The sequence below is a fragment of the Amblyraja radiata genome, chromosome 22 (assembly GCF_010909765.2).
Source record: "Amblyraja radiata isolate CabotCenter1 chromosome 22, sAmbRad1.1.pri, whole genome shotgun sequence".
NCBI lineage: Eukaryota > Metazoa > Chordata > Chondrichthyes > Rajiformes > Rajidae > Amblyraja > Amblyraja radiata.
In genome coordinates this window covers 8,540,722-8,558,887 of record NC_045977.1, presented here as the reverse complement: position 1 = coordinate 8,558,887, position 18,166 = coordinate 8,540,722, and the positions used below count along the sequence as shown (strand labels likewise).

Here is an 18,166-nt window from a genome sequence, read left to right as displayed (position 1 = left end):
ATTGTCACATTGTGGTCTGCACATCCAACCTTTTTGTTTCATTCCCCAGCTAGATGATGAAGTACTCACTTGAATGACAGCGTTTGGTACAGGGGAGGATGAAGATGACGACAGCTCATTCACTTTGGGTTCCACTGGAGAAGGAGCTGAACTTTGTGACTCCTGGCTCCCGGGCTGCTCTGGAGACAAAGCATCACTGCTGTCATCATCAAATGAGGTGGTGTCTGTTTTGGGGTAATGGACTTGTCCTACTGCAAAAAATAAAACCATATCAGTACCTCATTTATCCAACATGTTCTTCAAAATGGAAACCAGGAAGTGTTTCTTATACTGCCGCCGCGACGTCAACCGCCTCAACTTCTCCACTCCCCTGTCTCACTCTAATCTTTCCCCCTCTGAACGCACTGCCATTGAATCACTCCGCAAAAACCCAGATTGGGTCATCAAACCAGCCGACAAGGGAGGTGCCGTGGTAGTCTGGCGCGCCGATCTCTACAAAGCTGAGGCCACGCGCCAACTCTCGGACACCTCCTCCTACTTACCCTTGGACCATGACCCCACTGACGAGCACCAGGCCACCATTTCTAGCACCATCACCGACTTCATCAATTCCCACGCCATGCCTGACCAAGCTTCCAACCTCATCGTTCCCCAGCCCCGCACGGCCCGCTTTTACCTTCTCCCCAAAATCCACAAACCCGGCTCTCCCGGCAGACCCATTGTCTCTGCGTGTTCGTGCCCCACCGAACTCATCTCCACATACCTTGACTCCATCCTATCCCCCTTGGTCAAATCCCTCCCCACCTATGTTCTAGACACCTCAGACACTCTCCGCCGCCTCCACGCATTCCACTCTCTGGGCCCTCACCCCCTCATCTTCACCATGGATGTCCGGTCACTCTACACCTCCATCCCCCACCAGGATGGCCTCGGAGCCCTCCGGTTCTTCCTCGACCAGAGGAGCAACCTATACCCAGCCACTGACACTCTCCTCCGCTTAGCGGAGTTGGTCCTCACCCTCAACAACTTTACATTTGACTCCTCCCATTCCCTCCAAACACAAGGCGTAGCTATGGGCACACGCATGGGCCCCAGCTACGCCTGCCTCTTTGTCGGGTACGTTGAACAATCCTTGTTCGAGACGTACCAGGGCCCCATCCCCTACCTCTACCTCCGTTACATTGACGACTGCTTTGGTGCCACCTCCTGCACCTACACACAACTGACTGACTTCATCCACTTCACCACCAACTTCCATCCGGCACTCCAATACACCTGGACGATTTCCGACACTTCCCTACCATTCCTTGACCTCACCATCTCCATCGCAGGGGACAGACTCCTGACCGACATACATTACAAACCCACTGACTCACATGGCTATCTGGACTACACGTCTTCCCACCCTGCCCCCTGTAAAGACTCCATCCCCTACTCCCAATTCCTCCGCCTACGCCGCATCTGTTCCCAGGATGAGACATTTCATACCAGGGCATCGGAAATGTCCTCGTTCTTCAGGGAACGGGGATTCCCCTCCGCCACCATAGATGAGGCTCACACCAGGGTCTCATCCATACCCCGTAACACTGCTCTCTCTCCCCATCCCCGCACTCGCAACAAGGGCAGAGTCCCTCTGGTCCTCACCTTTCACCCCACCAGCCGGCAAATACAACACATAATCCTCCGCCATTTCCGCCACCTCCAACGTGACCCCACCACTCGCCACATCTTCCCATCTCCCCCCATGTCTGCCTTCCGCAAAGACCGCTCCCTCCGCAACTCCCTCGTCAATTCTTCCCTTCCCTCCCGCCCCACCCCCTCCCCGGGCACTTTCCGTTGCAACCGCAAGAAATGCAACACCTGTCCCTTCACCTCCCCCCTCGACGCCATTCAAGGTCCCAAGCAGTCGTTCCAGGTGCGACAAAGGTTCACCTGTATCTCCTCCACCCTCATCTACTGCATCCGCTGCTCTAGATGTCAGCTGATTTACATCGGGGAGACCAAGCGTAGGTTGGGCGATCGTTTCGCCGAACATCTCCGCTCAGTCCGCAATAACCTACCTGAACTCCCGGTGGCTCAGCACTTCAACTCCCCCTCCCATTCCCAATCCGACCTCTCTGTCCTGGGTCTCCTCCATTGCCAGAGTGAGCAACAGCGGAAATTGGAGGAACAGCACTTCATATTCCGTCTGGGGACCTTGCGTCCCTATGGCATTAACATTGAATTCTCCCAATTTTGCTAGCCCTTGCTGTCTCCTCCCCTTCCTTAACCCTCTAGCTGTCTCCTCCCACCCTCCCATCCGCCCGCCCTCAGGCTCCTCCTCCTCCTCCCCTTTTCCTTCTTCTTCCCCCCCCACCCCCCATCAGTCTGAAGAAGGGTTTCGGCCCGAAACGTCGCCTATTTCCTTCGCTCCATAGATGCTGCTGCACCCGCTGAGTTTCCCCAGCAATTTTGTGTACCTTCGATATTCCAGCATCTGCAGTTCCCTTTTGAACACAGTGTTTCTTATTTATTGAGTGGACCGTTTCCTAAACAAAATTGTCAGTGCAGAAATACTTGCATTTGTATTTATTGGCAACTATCTCAAAGCTGAAACACTGCTCGAAAGTTGCATAATTTGTTTAACTACACATCTGCTAAAATTCTCTCCCAAATTATACCGACTGGTTTCTAAAATATACATTCATCAGTAAAGCCTTCCTTAAATAAAATATAATCAGAATGCCCTTAAAACCAAAGGGAACAAGATACCTACTGACCAAATCCATGGTGATTTAATGAGTTCAGACAGGACAACAATTGTTTCCCAAGGTTTCAGGACCCCTTAACAAGAGTTTTCCAAACAATTTTCTTGTAATATTTGAATTTTTACATGACTGCAGAATTCAATCAAAACAAAGCAGCAATCACCCGACAAAATCACTAGCACAGTGTAAGATTCTACAAATAGCTAGGTAATGATGATCAAATAGTTGATTTCAGTGCTGTTGGATGTGACAGTCAAAGAGCCTTTCTGTAACTGGATAATAAATTCACAGATAAATTGTTTAAGCCTGTAACTGGTCCAAAACAATGTTCACAAGAAGTGCAGTGAAAGGAAGAAAGAAGCAGAATCCAGAGATTATGTGATATCCAGTACTGGAATGCGATATTATATAACTTCCCCCAAAGCTTCTGACTGTGATATTTAAGAGGTGCAGTGGAGCATCTTTGTCAAGCATGGATGCAACTTTGCTCCATTGCTTTCTCAATCTCTCTTGTGCAAAGTTGCCACTCACTCCCAGCAAGCTTCCTGTTGGGAGTTTTGTTAGTCTGTAGGACAATGGAAACTGTTTAATTTAGCTTGTCTCCACTCCAGACTACGGTCATGACAACTTTAGTCATTCGATTGCAGTAAGCATATAATGACTGTATATATCATGTTTAGAAACAAAGCTGATTGGATTAGTTGGACCCAAAGGATTTACCGTTAAACATTAAACATAATTCAATTCAAAATCTAGTGAATACATTTAGCATGTACAAATACATAAATTTACTCAATGATATTTTTCCATTTACGAGTGTTCACAATGTGTTTTGCAACTACCACTCATTCTAAAACCCATTTTGGTCTGAGCTACCATAAATCTATTTGTATCGGTGCAGTTTCCAGTTATTTGAGTAGCAATACACGAGATATGTACAAGATCTAGTTACATATTAATTGATAGTTTCCCATCACAAATGCTTATATTAAAATAACATTAATCTGAATACCATTAATGGGTTATATTGAAGCTGATTGCTTTACTACCAATTTCACTGTTTTTACTGTGTTCAGAGAAATGTGAAATTATTATTTAGTATTGAAACCTGCACTGGAAGAATGACAAATGACAAGAAGGAACTGCCTCGCTTTGCTTTTAAGTTATTTCTGGTCAGAAGTTTCACTTTATAATTAGTAACATGACTGTAGTAAAGTTTTTCCACCAGCATGTCAGCAGAGTTGTCTTTATTTATATATATATGCCAGCTGAACTGCTGTCACACACTGTCAAATAATCACCGGGAAAAGCATCCAATTACATAGCACTGATGGCTTTCTTCACAGACAATGGACAGATGCAGCATCAAATTCTTCCCAATCCATGTGACATAACAAACCTTGCTGGCACATGCAGCAGAATATGCTCACAAATAACATTCACGCAATCCTAGATAATGATGTCAGAGTTTGTACGGAGTTTTACGTTTTCCCGTGACTGCGTGGGATTTCTCTGAGATATTCGGTTTCCTCCCCCGCTCCCAAGACGTACAAGTATGTAGGTTAATTAGCTTGGTGAATGTGTAAAATTGTCCCTACTGTGAGTATAAGAGTGTTAATGTGCGGGGATCGCTGGTCGGTTTGGATTCGGAGGGCCTGTTTCCACGCTGTATCTCTAAACTAAACTAAATAAAAACTCAAGAATATTTATGTTAAATGATAAAGAGCCATAAAATGTATTTGTAACAAGGCTTCAACAAATTGTAGATACAAAATGCTGGAGTAACTCAGCGGGACAGGCAGCATCTCTAGAGAGAAGGAATGGGTGACGTTTCGGATCGAGACCCATCTTCAGATGGTAAATTCAATTCAGATTCAAATTGTATTGACACATTCTTTACACTCGCTGCTGATATTAGAGCTGCTTATTATAAACATTACTTAACCTTTTCTTGTTGTACCTGACAAAATCAGCATTGATGTCCATTTAGATATGAGTGAAAAGCACTTTTTCTAGTGCACGTTATCGTGGATTGATAATAATCTTTCCAGTTTTTTCTTTCGCTCAGTGTGGAAATGGTTCAGTAAAGCCAGGGAGGTTCCCACGTTTGATGTGCAATGCTAGTTGAGCACAGAGAGTGCAATTAATAACAATTTTGGAGGGGCACAGTGGCGCAGCTGGTAGAGTTGCCGCCTCACATCGCCGGAGACCAGGGTTTGATGCCTTTCCTAAAGCATAGTGACCAAAAACGGAACACAATACTCTAAATGCGGCCTCACCAATGTCTAGTACATCCGTAACATATTGCAACTTCTATACTGGGACGACAGATGGCACAATGGGCTAAGTGTTCGGCTGGCAACCGGAAGGTAGCCGGTTCGAATCCCGCTTGGAGTGCATACTGTTGTTGTGTCCTTGGGCAAGACACTTCACCCACCTTTGCCTGTGTGTGAATGTGTGTGAGTGATTGGTGGTGGTCGGAGGGGCCGTAGGCGCAGATTGGCAGCCACGCTTCCGTCAGTCTGCCCCAGGGCAGCTGTGGCTACAGAAGTAGCTTACCACCACCGAGTGTGACTGAGGAGTGAATGAATAATGCGATGTAAAGCGCCTTGAGTATTAGAAAGACGCTATATAAATCCCATCCATTATTATTATTATTATACTCAATATCCTGATTGATGAAGACCATCTACACTACTCTCCAGGGCACTACCATTCACTGTGAAGACCCTGCCATGCTATGACTTCATGCAACACCTCATACTTATCTGTATTAAACCCCATTAACCATTTGATTGATTAGGCTGGGTCTCTATTCCTTGGAGCGCAGGAGGATGAGAGGTGATCTTACAGAGGTGTATTAAATCATGAGAGGAATAGACCAGGTAGATGCAGTTGGGGAATCGGGGACCAGAGGACATAGGTTCAAGGTGAAGGGGAAAAGGTTTAATAGAAATCTGAGCGGTAACCTTTTCACACAAAGGGTGGTGGGTGTATGAAACAAGTCGCCAGAGGAGATGGTTGAGGCTTGGACTATCCCAACGTTTAAGAAATAGTTAGACAGGTACATGGATAAGGCAAGTTTGGAGTGATATAGACCAAACGCAGGCAGGTGAGACTAGTGTAGCTGGGACATGTTGGCCGGTGTGGGCAAGTTGGGCTGAAGGGCCTGTTTCCACACTGTATCACTCTATGACTCTAAGCTGTAACGAATGCAGAGAAGATTTCAGAGAAGGTTTCCAAGACTCAAGAGATTGAGTTAAAGTGAGAGGTTGGGCATGGTAGAATTTTATTCCTTGTTGTGCAGGAGACGGAAGGGTGATCTAACAGAGGTGTAAAAATCACAAGGGGCATAGATAGGGTGAATGCAACAAATGTTTCCCTAGAGAAGGAGAATAAAAAAAAACTAGCGGACATAGGTTTAAGGTGAGAGAGGAAAGATTTAAAAGGGACCTGTGGGGCAACTTCTTCATAAAGAGAGTGGTTAGCACATGGAACGAATTGCCAGAGAAACTTGTCGAGGCAGGTATAATAACAATATTTAATAGACATTTGGACAGATGTAAGGATAGGAAACCTTTGGAGGGATATGGGCCTAATGCTGGCAGATGAGACTATCTTAGATAGGCATCTTGGTTGGCATGGACGAGTTAGGCTGAAGGGCTTGTTTCCGTGTTGTATTACTCTACAAATCTATGACTCAGATAGGAACCATAGAGGTTGCGGCAAATTGTATCATAGGCTGAAGAATCCAGTGTGAGAAATGTAAATCTTTATGATCTTAACAACAAGAGGGATTTTGCTGATGCAAGATCTACAAATCTCCCTTTCAATCTCAGATCATCATGGCAAGCAATTAAGGAGAAATCAAGAGATTCTTCAAACTAAAGTTGTTTAGAAAGCGAGACCGGGTCAGAGGGGAAAGTGCCAACTTCAGAAACAGCATGTGGAATCTGCTACTGATGTAGTCACTAGAGGTGGATGTTAGGGAGGAGCTCTGAGATGTAAAGAGTTAATAAGCTTTGCACATCCCCAATCCTTTACACTCGTCATTTTAATTTCATGTTTCATGTATCTTGTGTTTTATGACTGTTGGCAGATCAATTTCCCTCCTGGGATAAATAAAGTTCTATTAAATCGTACTTTGCCTTGGAATCCTCCAAGATCACTTTTGATCCAGTCTACTCCATACAACAGGATAAAATGTGCTTGTGGTTCTTGTCCCAGACTTCACAAAAGGAGCTTTGTTAGTTCTGATAGTTCTTGATGTCCTCGGTATCATCAATTCTTCAACTCATAAAACTGAAAACAATTATCTCATCATCATTATATTGCTGGTAGACAAAAGTGCTGGAGAAACTCAGCGGGTGCAGCAGCATCTATGGAGCGAAGGAAATAGGCAACGTTTCGGGCCAAACCCCTTCTTCAGATTATATTGCTATTGCCAGGACATTGCTCTATGCAAATTAACGTATGTATTTCCTATTTTCCAGCCATGACTACAAGATAAAACTAATTTGCTGTAAACCTCGTGGAAAGTGCTGTATAATTAGTAGATTTGCATTAGTTCTTTCTGTATTACACATGTATTTTTTTAACCTCTTTCCTACAATATTTAAGATTTCCTATTTCTTTCTAACCCAATCATAAGGTCACGATAGGAGCAGAATTAGGCCATTTGGCCCATCAAGTCTACTCCGCCATTCAATCATGGCTGATCCATCTCTCCCTCCTAACCCCATTCTCCTGCCTTCTCCCCAGTCACCCGTACTAATCAAGCACAGTAAAATGTGGTGTAAGTTACTACTTGCCTTTAATTGCTTCCTTTAAACTGGAATCCACAGGGAGAATGTTCTTTTCCACAAGTTCCATAGGACCTGGTCTTTGAGCTATTTTTTCATTTAGATCATCTGCCAGCCTGGCCCTCTTTAGTTTCATCTGAGTGGCCTGCAGTGAAGGCTCTGCCAAGGTCTCTGTACTCCATGCCAATACATAACGGAAAGAAATTTGCAACACAAAACGTGTATATTAAAATACTCCATACAATATATAATTACAAACTTGATATAAATGCTTTCCTGCAGGATTCAAATATTTTCTCACCTTCTAATATGTGCATTCTGACCAATTCAGACCTCTCCGGCCTACTCCGTATTTTGTGTTTCAGGTAGTCCTCAGTCTGAAAGAACAGAAATTTGTAATTTAGGTTTTAATTACCGTATTTCCCGGCAATGAAGGCGCACCTGCGTCGAAGACGCACCCCCATTTTGAGTTGCTAAATTTTGAAAAAATGGCGGGCCACATCTATCGCCATAGTTAATAAATGGAAGTAATAAAATATACTAACTAAATTAGTAATTAGTAATAATACATACTAATAATACATAGATTTCACGTGTTTTTCAATTAGTTTTCTGCAGTTTCCAGATTGCCTGCGTGCCCCGGGACTAGCTGCAGTTCCCAGATCCCTCGTGTCCCCGGGACTAGCTAGAGTTCCCAAGTCGCCCGTGAGCCCCGGGTCTAGCTGCAGTCCCGCTGTCTGGTCCCGGTGGCCGCTCACAGCCACTTGAGCTACTGAGTGAGTTGCTGGAGTCCCCGGCCCACTCCTTCTCAATGCTCCTGCCCTCCCTGCAACTTTACCCCTGGCGGCCCAGCCGTGCTGACCCGGGCCAGACTCCCCACACGCTGTGGAAGGAACTCTCCCCCCCAGAGGTGCTGTCCTTTTACAGCCGCTGTACCGAGGGATAGCCAAGTCTATCTTTCTTGGCTAGCATTCTAATCTTCGGCCTCCAAGACGCAGGTACATTTTCGGGCCTTATTTTAGGGTGATAAATAGTGCCTTCATTGCCGGGAAATGCGGTAGGTATTTAATAATAAATGGAATAGGACACTTCCAACATGTTTCTCCTAACTAGCTTTAATTATTTGGTGTCAATCCAAGTGACCATTGACATTAGTAGGTAAAATCAACTAAATGAACTGTCTTCCCAATATAATATTTGCATGTTCAGAGTCCTCACACCTGTAGTCTGTGAAGCCCATTGAGCTCTTGGCACATCCAGTTTTCTTTTGGGTGAGGGGATTGTTGGGGAGGGGCACGAGAAGAAACAGACAAAGCTGCCTGACTGTTAAATGTCACCAACTATGAGCTAGCAGATTGTGATTGTGGTGCCTGAAGCAATCTGCATGGCAACAAAACATCAACCAATCCTTGTTAAATGAATGAGGTAGGCACAAAATGCTGGAGTAATTCAGTCTGGACCATTCTTCAGTCTGAAAATCTACTAATTATACAGTCTGAAGACAGGAAACGTCACCTATCCATTTTCTCCAGAGACGCTGCCTGATCTGCTCCATTACTCCAGCATTTTGTATCTATCCCTGGTATAAACCAGCATCTACAGTTACCCATGTTAAATAGAAGACACCAACAAAAAAAAAATAGGTAGATTTTTAAATGTGTATTCATGGAACTGAAATTGAAATTAATGGGGTGGGCGATGACAAGATTGCAATAGGAATGTTTATGAGTCTGGATGTATGCTTGTAGTATTGCCTAATTCTACCATTGGCAAAACTGATCTGGCACTGAAACGTTCACATATGACTTTGTTAAAATCCTCACTTTACCCACTGAAACTTTACTAGCTATGCCATTATTCACACTGTTTACACACCAGCTCTGTACAATCTAACATTTGCTAGTTTCTAGTTAAACTATGCCTTAATTTTAACCTTCTCACCAATGTTTTTTTTTAAATTCCTGCCCTTCCCATCTCTATCATTTTCTTCTGTGCAAGATACCTCTCCAAGATACCTATTCTCCCCCATATGGAACGCCGTCAACATTCCTTCACTATCATCTTCAGCTATCGGGAACATCTATTCTGGAATTCTTCAACTCTCTTCATCACTCCTACCCATCATAAATGCTGGCCATTATTGAGATTGTAGAGGCGCCTGCTAGCGCACGCAGATATCGAACCCGGCGTTCGGAAGCCGCGGTCATGTGACTCGTGAGGGGTGCTGGTTTCGCGCGGTTTTTCACTTGCGCGTGTTAGTTCTGCGCTGACCACCGTTGTCGGCAGACGTGTCTGAAGAACCTGTATACTGGATATTGAACTTTTGAATAAAGATCTGTTGGAAACTCCAGTAGTCGTTTCTCAGACGACTAAAAGATTTTGATTATTTGCACAAACATCTCCTTATCTACTTTGGTTCTCGTGGTTTGCATCATAAGGTTCTGAGAAGTGCCTTATAAATATTTACTGTCAAAACATGAAATAAACAGAATCTGAGACACAAGAAACTGCAGGGGGTAGAATCTTGCGCAGAACAGAAAGTGCTGAGTAGCTCAGCAAGTCGGGCAGCTTCTGTGGAGGGAATGAACAGACAGCGTTTTGGTCGAAACTCTTCTTCAGACTGATGGGGAGGAGCTAGAAAAGAGAGATAGGGCAGGAGCAAAATCTGGCAAGTGACACAGATAAGGCCAAGGGCTGTAATTGGCCGAAGGGTGGAGGTAGTGACAAAGATCTGAGGTAAAAAGGAGATAAAAGGTCATCAGGTAAGGAAAGGAGTGTAAATGTTCATTGTTTTATGGGTACACTTTAAAAAAAGTTAGATCTCAGTTCAGTCATTATAGAGAGATATTGTCTGTAATATAGATTGGAAACTTGGATGAGCTCCTGCAGAGTACGTATAGGGAGTTATGCAGAAGGTTAAAAAGCAGGACCTGAAGGCTGAGCGCGAACTTTCCCTCACCAACAGAACTGCTCGAGAGATCATTAATAGCTTCGTTCCTTGCCATCCTAACCTGGCAATCTGAACTGGTCCCTTCAGAAAAATGCTGTGATCATAGAACATAGAATAATACAACAAAGGAACATATCCTTTGGCTCACAATGTCTTTGCCGAACAAGATGCCAAGAGAAACTCTTATCTCCCTGCACAATCCATATCCCTCCATTTCCTTCATATCCATGAGCCTATCCAAAAACATCTTAAATGTTAAAACGTCTTAAAACATCTTAAACAATCCAAAGTTGTAGTGTGGCAGATGAGAAAGTTGAGGGAAATCTAGAAGCTAAAGCAAGATTTAGTAGACAGGACAGCAGCGAGGAAGGTCTGATAAACTAAACAAATCCTGGCATGGTTAAAGGGCCTGTCCCACTTGGCCGTCATTTGTGCATCACGCAGGTGGCGCGCGAGGATTTTTAGAATCCCAAAATCCTGTGGCGCCGCGCACGACCACGTGTCACTGCATACGTCACCACGCGTCACGACGCGTAAATGATGTCGCACAAATGACGCCCAAGTAGGACAGGCTCTTGAGTAAGAAGTGTAGAAACAAGGAACTGCAGATGCTGGTTTACAAAAGACACCGAGTGCTAGAGTAGTATACTTAAGACAATCAGGAAAGCAAAAAGTGGGCAAGAGATAGCTTGAGTAGGGAAGATAGAGGAGAATCCAAAGAGATGATATATTACAGAATAAAGAGTAATTGGGGAGAGAAGCGAGCAACCCCCTCTCCAAAGACAAAACTGAACATGAATGTATAGAGTTTCAGAGGATGGATGAGCTCATCAATGAATACTTTCCCTCTGTTTTTACTGTTGAGCAACATGAATGTGTCGGAACTTGGGAAGGTTAATGGGAATGTCTTGGGCATAGTCCTCATTCGAGTCGAAGTATAGGATATGGGACTTTATGTTCAGTTGTAAAAACGGTTGGTGAGGCCACACTTGGAGCATTGCGTTCAGTTCTGTCACCCTGCTGTACAGGAAAGATGCCATTAAATTGGAAAGACTGCAAAACAAAATGTTGCCAAGACCCAAGGACCTGAGTTATAGGGAGAGGCTGGGCAGACTGGGACTTTATTCCTTGGAATGTAGGAGACTGAGGGATGATCTTCTGCAGGAGATGTATTTTCTCCAGGGCGATAAACGGGATGTGAGGGCCAACTTTTTCTAAACGCAGGCAAATGGGACTAGCTGAGATAGGCAATCTGTTTGGCATGGATGAGTTGGACCGAAGGGCATGTTTCCATGCGATATAAACATATGGCAAGGCATCTTCTCATCAATACATATATAGGCTGATAAGGTGCGTTGATAGATCTCTGTATATAGAAGGAATAAAAGACAACGGGTTAGTACAGGAAAGTGGCGGTGAGGTAAAAGACCAGTCTAGATTATGTTCAAAGGTTGATCAAGCATGAGGGGGTGAAAGCCTAGTTTTTCTGTTTCTTATGTTCTCAGAAAACAGGAAGCACTTAACTTACCCTTGCTCGTTCCAAACTCCTCCTTTGTTCATGGAATGCAGCTGGGCTCTTTAATGCTGTCAACAGGTGAAAAGGAAGAATTTAAACTGACAGGAAATGTCTCAGAGGAAATGTGGTAATACTTTACATACATGCCTCTGACAAATGCCATTCAGCAGAATGTTAAAATCACAAGGCCTTGGAATTACTAATCTGACTCATCAATTCTATGACTGTGGTCACCAAAATATAAAATACATCACATGTTGAAATGCTACACAATATCAAGTTCATTAATTTATGGCAATGTGTATTTACTGCAGCGTTTGTAATTTGCTACATTTTACTCATAAGAAGCAAGAAAATAGCTGCAATAGAACAGATGGAATATGTAACATATTTAATGCAGTTTTTATTCTGAATCTGCAAAGTAAATTCTTCTTGGAAATGTTAGGATCTTTGTGATACTGTGAGAAATGGCAAATGGTCAATTGTCAAATATCTACTCAAATGGTCAGGTACTTACAATATCTATGCAAACGATTAATTCTGTCCTTCTGTTTTTTAATTGTTTCTATCTGTTTCAATATGAGTGTGATCAGAAGCATCTCAGCTGTTCAACTAAAATAATATTACTTCAAAACTCAGTCACACTGGTGACTAAACACCAAACAGTAAAGAAACGGCTGCACGAGATCACTGGGTTTTTCATCTGAATCAGGGTAGAATGCTATTCGCTCAGTAACCTAGCGATTGTCTGAAATAGTCTTGAGGCATTAGCATCATGAGGTTTTCAGGTTCATTCTCTGTGATATTATATGTCAATTGATCTCAGCTAGAAAAAAACCGTTAATGTTGTTTAACTGTGGGTTCCCTGTGTGACTGCGTGGATTTCCTTCCACATCCCAATTTAGTTTAGTTTAGAGATACTGCGTGGAAACAGATCCTTCAGCCCACCGAGTCCACACTGACCAGCGATTCTCGTTCACTAGCACTATCCTACACACTAGGGACAATTTACAATCGTTACTGAGGCAATTAACCAACAAACCTGTATGTCTTTGGAGTGTGGGGAAAAACTGTAGCACCCGGGGAAAACCCACGTGGTCATGGGGAGAACGTACAAACTCCATACAGACAGCACCCGTAGTTAGGATTGAACCCGTCTCTCTGGCGCTGTAGGGCGGCAATTCTACCGCTGCACAACCATGCCACCCTCACTTGCAGGTTGGTAAGGGAGTATGGCCAATATAAATTATATCTAATGAAATTGAGTAGCAGAATCTGGAGGGAGTTGTTAAGAATGTGGGGTGAATAAAAATGGAGTTAATGCAGGATTAGCGTAAATGAGTGGTTGATGATTGGCACATACTCGGTGGATCACCGGATTTGTTTCCATGCTATCTTGGACCCTAATGTCCTGTAGAAATTAAGTAAAATAAAACTGCAGATACTGGAAATCTAAAACAAAGACAGAAAATACGGATAATAGTCAGTTGGTCAGGCCGTATCTGTGGGAAGAGCAACAGAGTCAATGTTAAAGGTCAGGCAAGATTCTGCAACCTATGGACTGTTTCTCTTCCCATACATAGGGCCTGATCTACTAATTATGTCCAATATGTTCTGTTTTGTCCTGTGGAAATTGTCCATCTTAATCCTATTTGTGTAGATCACCAGAACAGATCATCTGGTCATGATTACATTGATCTTTGTGGGACTGCAGTGTTAGTTGTTAGTTGTATTTCCCACGTTAAATCAGAGACTACATATTGGTCAAGAAAGAGTCAATTAAACTTATGCCTTTCTTTTCTTTCAACAATCTTGCTGGACTTCAAAGACCAGATTAAAAGACGAGTCCCCAGTCAGTAAGAAAATGGACAAAGTTCAGTACATTTTGATAATAATAATACCTCTGCAAATGTGCAAAAGTATACATGGGAAATTATGACGTGGGCAAGGTACTGAAGGAACGCCAGAATCTTAGAAACTGTAGATACTCTATAACTGATTTTTCCCCCAATATTTTGTGCAACCACCCTCAGTTGAAGGATGGAAAGAGAAAGGGAAAAATTTGATGCATCTGCAAGCCATCATTTTTTTATTTTGCTTTCAGTTCTCCACTTTCTTTCAGTAGTGTCCCTAGTGTGTAGGATAGTGCTAGTGTACGAGGATCACTGGTCAGCGTGGACTTGGTGGGCTGAAGGACCTGTTTCCACGCTGCATCTCTAAACTAAACTAAACGCAGTCAAGAGTGTTTTATTATCATATGTCCCAGATAGAACAATGACATTCTTACTTGCTGCAGCACAACAGAATAAATAATATAACAAAAACTCAGAAAAAACAAATAACAGTGCAATAATAATAATAATAGTCTATTGTAGTTCATAGCTTAAGAGGTTGTAGTGTTTATAGCCTGTTGGCTGTAGGGAAGAAGATGTTCCTGAACAGGCTCCTGTATCTTCTTCCCGATGGCAGTGATGAGATGAGTGTGTGGCCAGGATGGTGTGGGTCTTTGATGATGTTGGCTGCCTTTTTGAGGCAGCGACTATGACAGATCCCTTCGATGGTGGGTCAGTGTTGGCCTGGGCAGTGTTTACAACTTTTTGCAGTCTTTTCCGCTCCTGGACTTTCAAGTTGCCGAACCAGGCCACGATGCAACCAGTCAGTATGCTCTCTACTGTGCACCTGCAGAAGTTCAAAAGAATCCTCTTTGACATACCGAATCTCCGTAATCTTCTCAGGAAGTAGAGGCTCTGATGTGCTTTCTTTATGATTGCATCATGGTCCAGGAAAGATCATCGGAAATATGGACGCCCAGGAATTTGAAGTTTTGGACTCTCTCCACCATCGTCCCATTGATGTAAACAGGATTGTACGTCCTCAACCTTCCTCTTCCATAGTCCACAATCTGTTCTTTGGTTTTGCTGATATTGAGAGCCAGGTTGTTGTGCTGGCACCATATAATCACATAGGGAACCCACAGCTGGGTTAAGAGCCCAGCCCAGAAACATCTCATTATTACTCAACTGGTAATGTTTCTGCTTCCAAGTTCGGATTCTAGATTTTCACACAGCTGGATGGTGAAAAGCAACAGATGCCATCCCTGGTATCAAGCGAGTTCTGCTTTCACATATATTTGTGAGTCAATGTTATTTATAACGTACGAAATTAATCAATATAATAACCGTACCTCCACAGTACTGTAATGAATAGTGTTGATGAGGGACAATTAACATGAACATCTATTTACTGCCTTCTGCTTGGTGCAGAATCAGGATGTCCCATGCTCAATAGCTGGTATCAATGGGTTTGAAGTATCAGTGGCTGTTACATTGTTTAAAATAATATCATTACACAGGTATCCATTGCTTATCAATTTCCAAAGCAATTCTCTTAAGTGGCCTCTCACAGTGAAACTGGCAGCTTGTGTTAAGAGACATAGAAGTCTGATTACTGTAGATAGCCACAAAAAGCTGGAGTAACTCAGCGGGACAGGCAGCATCTCTGTAGGTATGTTGCAAAGCCTACCTGAAGCGTCGCTGAAAATCTGTCGCTGCGGGTGTGCGCGATTTTGGCGCCGTTTAGAGGGGGGCGGGTTTAAAACGCGATTTTCTCTAGGCTGTTCAAATCGAAGATGTTCAGCCTTGTTAATTATTAACGAAAAATCGCTGGAAGACCCCGTCGCAAAAGCTATTATTAGTTTTAAAGGCCTCGTATAATAGTTATAGTAGTTTAAAAATCAATCTCTAAACCCGCGACCACCGACAGCCGTCAGGGTCTCATAGAGCAAACCACAGAAGGTATGTAGCTTATTTTTACATTAAAAAGGGCTTCTTAAGATCCCTTTATACAAAGTTTAATATTGCGAGTAGCTCATTTTGGGCCCATTATATCCCGCAGTATTTTTCTGGGCATTTGACGGCACAAATCTACCGCAATGTGAACGTTCTAAACCAGCGCGTTCACAGGATCCCACTAGAAAGCTGATTTAAAATGGACTTTAATTTACAGCAATTGAACACTAAATTCCTTCCATTTGGCCTATAAATTAATGTAAATGAGATTTAAAAATCATGTTTTATTGTGAATTATTTATGAATATTATTTGCACACTTAGGCTATTTAAAAATGTTAATCATTTATTAAGAAATGGATAGATGTTTAGATCTAGTAATTGAAGTTTGAAATTAGCTACACTTGGGTAACTAACTAATTATATGCTTTAATTTCAGGTCATCCAAGTAAGATTATTTTATATTTGTTTCAGAATGGTTCAATCTATGATAACTGAAAATTTCATTCAGTTCTCTTAATTTTTAAGAAAGTTATGGGCTTTTGACTGTCCACGATCACAGCTTTTTTGTTACGTCCATAGAAAATCAATAGGGAACAAGATGCTAATTTCCGAGTATGAAAATGGCCATAACTTTTTAAATACATGAGATATGAAAGTGAATTAGGTGTCAAATTAAACTTATTTTTATGCTTTATCTGATGGGATAAATTACAGACTTGATTTTTTAAATCTCAAAATTTTGTAACATTGCTAATCTCTGGAGGGAAGGAAATGGGTGACGTTTCGGATCCTGCCTGTCCCGCTGAGTTACTTCAGCTTGTTATGTCTTTCTTCGGTTTAAACCAGCATCTGCAGTTCCTTCCTACACATTTCATCTAATTACTGGGGGGTGGTTACCTGTAAACAGTTTATTTTCCAAGGCTGGTTCTTGTTTGATTTTAATATTATTCATGGAAGGTTGTTCGTATGCACGGTGTATCCGTACGTAACCCAGGGCGGACCTGTAACTTGTCTTCTAGATTTTCTCTATATCTTGTGGTCTGGTTATCTTTTCCATATTCTGTCAGTGCCTGACATTGTGCATAATACCATCGCTGACATATTTTAATTGGTCAGGAATGTGAGAGATTGGGCTGGTTCTTGCCCACTGGCTAACTGTCCGCTGCTACTGCCCACAGTCATGCTGCCATCACCTAGCCCAGATGTGAAAAGCTGATGCTGCTGGCCTGTGCAACCGCTCAGGTTGGGCAGCAAGGTCTCCGTGTCAGGGTCAATCAATGAACCCGTGAGAATCCGTGCCTGAAATACTCTTTTGATCTTTCATGAAAGACAAAGTTGTGGCTGGAACTTGATCAGCATTCAAAATGGTCAAGAATTTTAACCATTGTTACAGGCCTTTTAAAGATAATTGAAGGAAATGATTGAAAATATCAGGGCACAGCCCAGAATCACCACCAATATCAAATCACTCCCAATCTGTGTATCAAATCTAACCTAACGTAAGATTACAGGATCATTTCCACAAAGTAACTGCAGGAAATTCCAGCAAGACTATGCCTGACTCCAACATGGATTCCGTGCTAACAAATGCTCAGGAAGTCTTAAAGTTTGCAATTGAAAGTTTGCAATTGACAGAGCGCACCTCTGGGACTTAACGTTTCAACTGATGGAAACCAGTGGTTCTGACCACTGAAGTTCTTCCAGCATGCCGTGCATGGCGAGGTCTCCCGCGGCGGTACGCAATCAGCAGGCCCGTCATGGAACCAGGAACCAGAGCCTGGCCCCTGTGGGCCCCCGAAGACTGGGAATCGGAGAGGAGGAGGGAGTTGGCCATGGCGACGGATGCTGGACAAAAGGACAATAAGAAGAACCGAGGATCTTACCTTCCGTGCACTCAAGGCCGGCTGCAGGAATCCCTCCCCCCCACCCCTCCGCACCCTGGGCTGAAGAGGACCATGCATGGAGAGGGACGACGGTTCACGGGATGACCGGTATAGAGGTGATGGCTGCAATGAGCCTTTGTAGCCAGCTGCAGCTGGACTGTAAAATGCCTCCAAAATGGCGACCCTATCATATAGACTCAGTGGGCTGTTCTGCACATTTTGTACTAACTGGGGATTGTGTTAATGAATGGTCATAGTCTTGCTGATCTGTATGCAAAAAAAGTATTTAACTGTATGGTAGATGTGAAAATAACAAAACCATTGAACCATTGACTCCACTTAGCAAGATTCATCTAATATGTAATTCCATCCATTTTTTTGTAAGCAAATACCACAATTTCACCTCTTGAATTAAGTCAAGTCAAGTCACTTTTATTTCTATAACACATTTAAAAAACAACTCTTGTGGGCCAAAGTA

The 18,166-nt window shown here is 43.1% G+C and overlaps 1 protein-coding gene across 5 annotated transcripts in view; it reads right to left on the bottom strand.

Annotated features, from left to right (window-relative positions):
* The window catches only part of mrtfb (myocardin related transcription factor B), a 182,682-nt gene that overhangs the window by 24,748 nt on the left and 139,768 nt on the right, over window positions 1-18,166 (bottom strand). For 3 of the 5 annotated variants that reach the window (XM_033040312.1, XM_033040314.1, XM_033040315.1), the window contains 4 exons: window positions 12,028-12,083; window positions 7,851-7,926; window positions 7,559-7,720; window positions 70-251 (listed from right to left, as the gene is read on the bottom strand). In XM_033040312.1, the coding sequence (XP_032896203.1) occupies window positions 70-251; window positions 7,559-7,720; window positions 7,851-7,926; window positions 12,028-12,083 (476 nt within the window). Of the gene's footprint in view, window positions 1-69; window positions 252-7,558; window positions 7,726-7,850; window positions 7,927-12,027; window positions 12,084-18,166 lie in introns of those variants that run through there. The other 2 variants (XM_033040313.1, XM_033040316.1) reach the window with 2 other exon arrangements.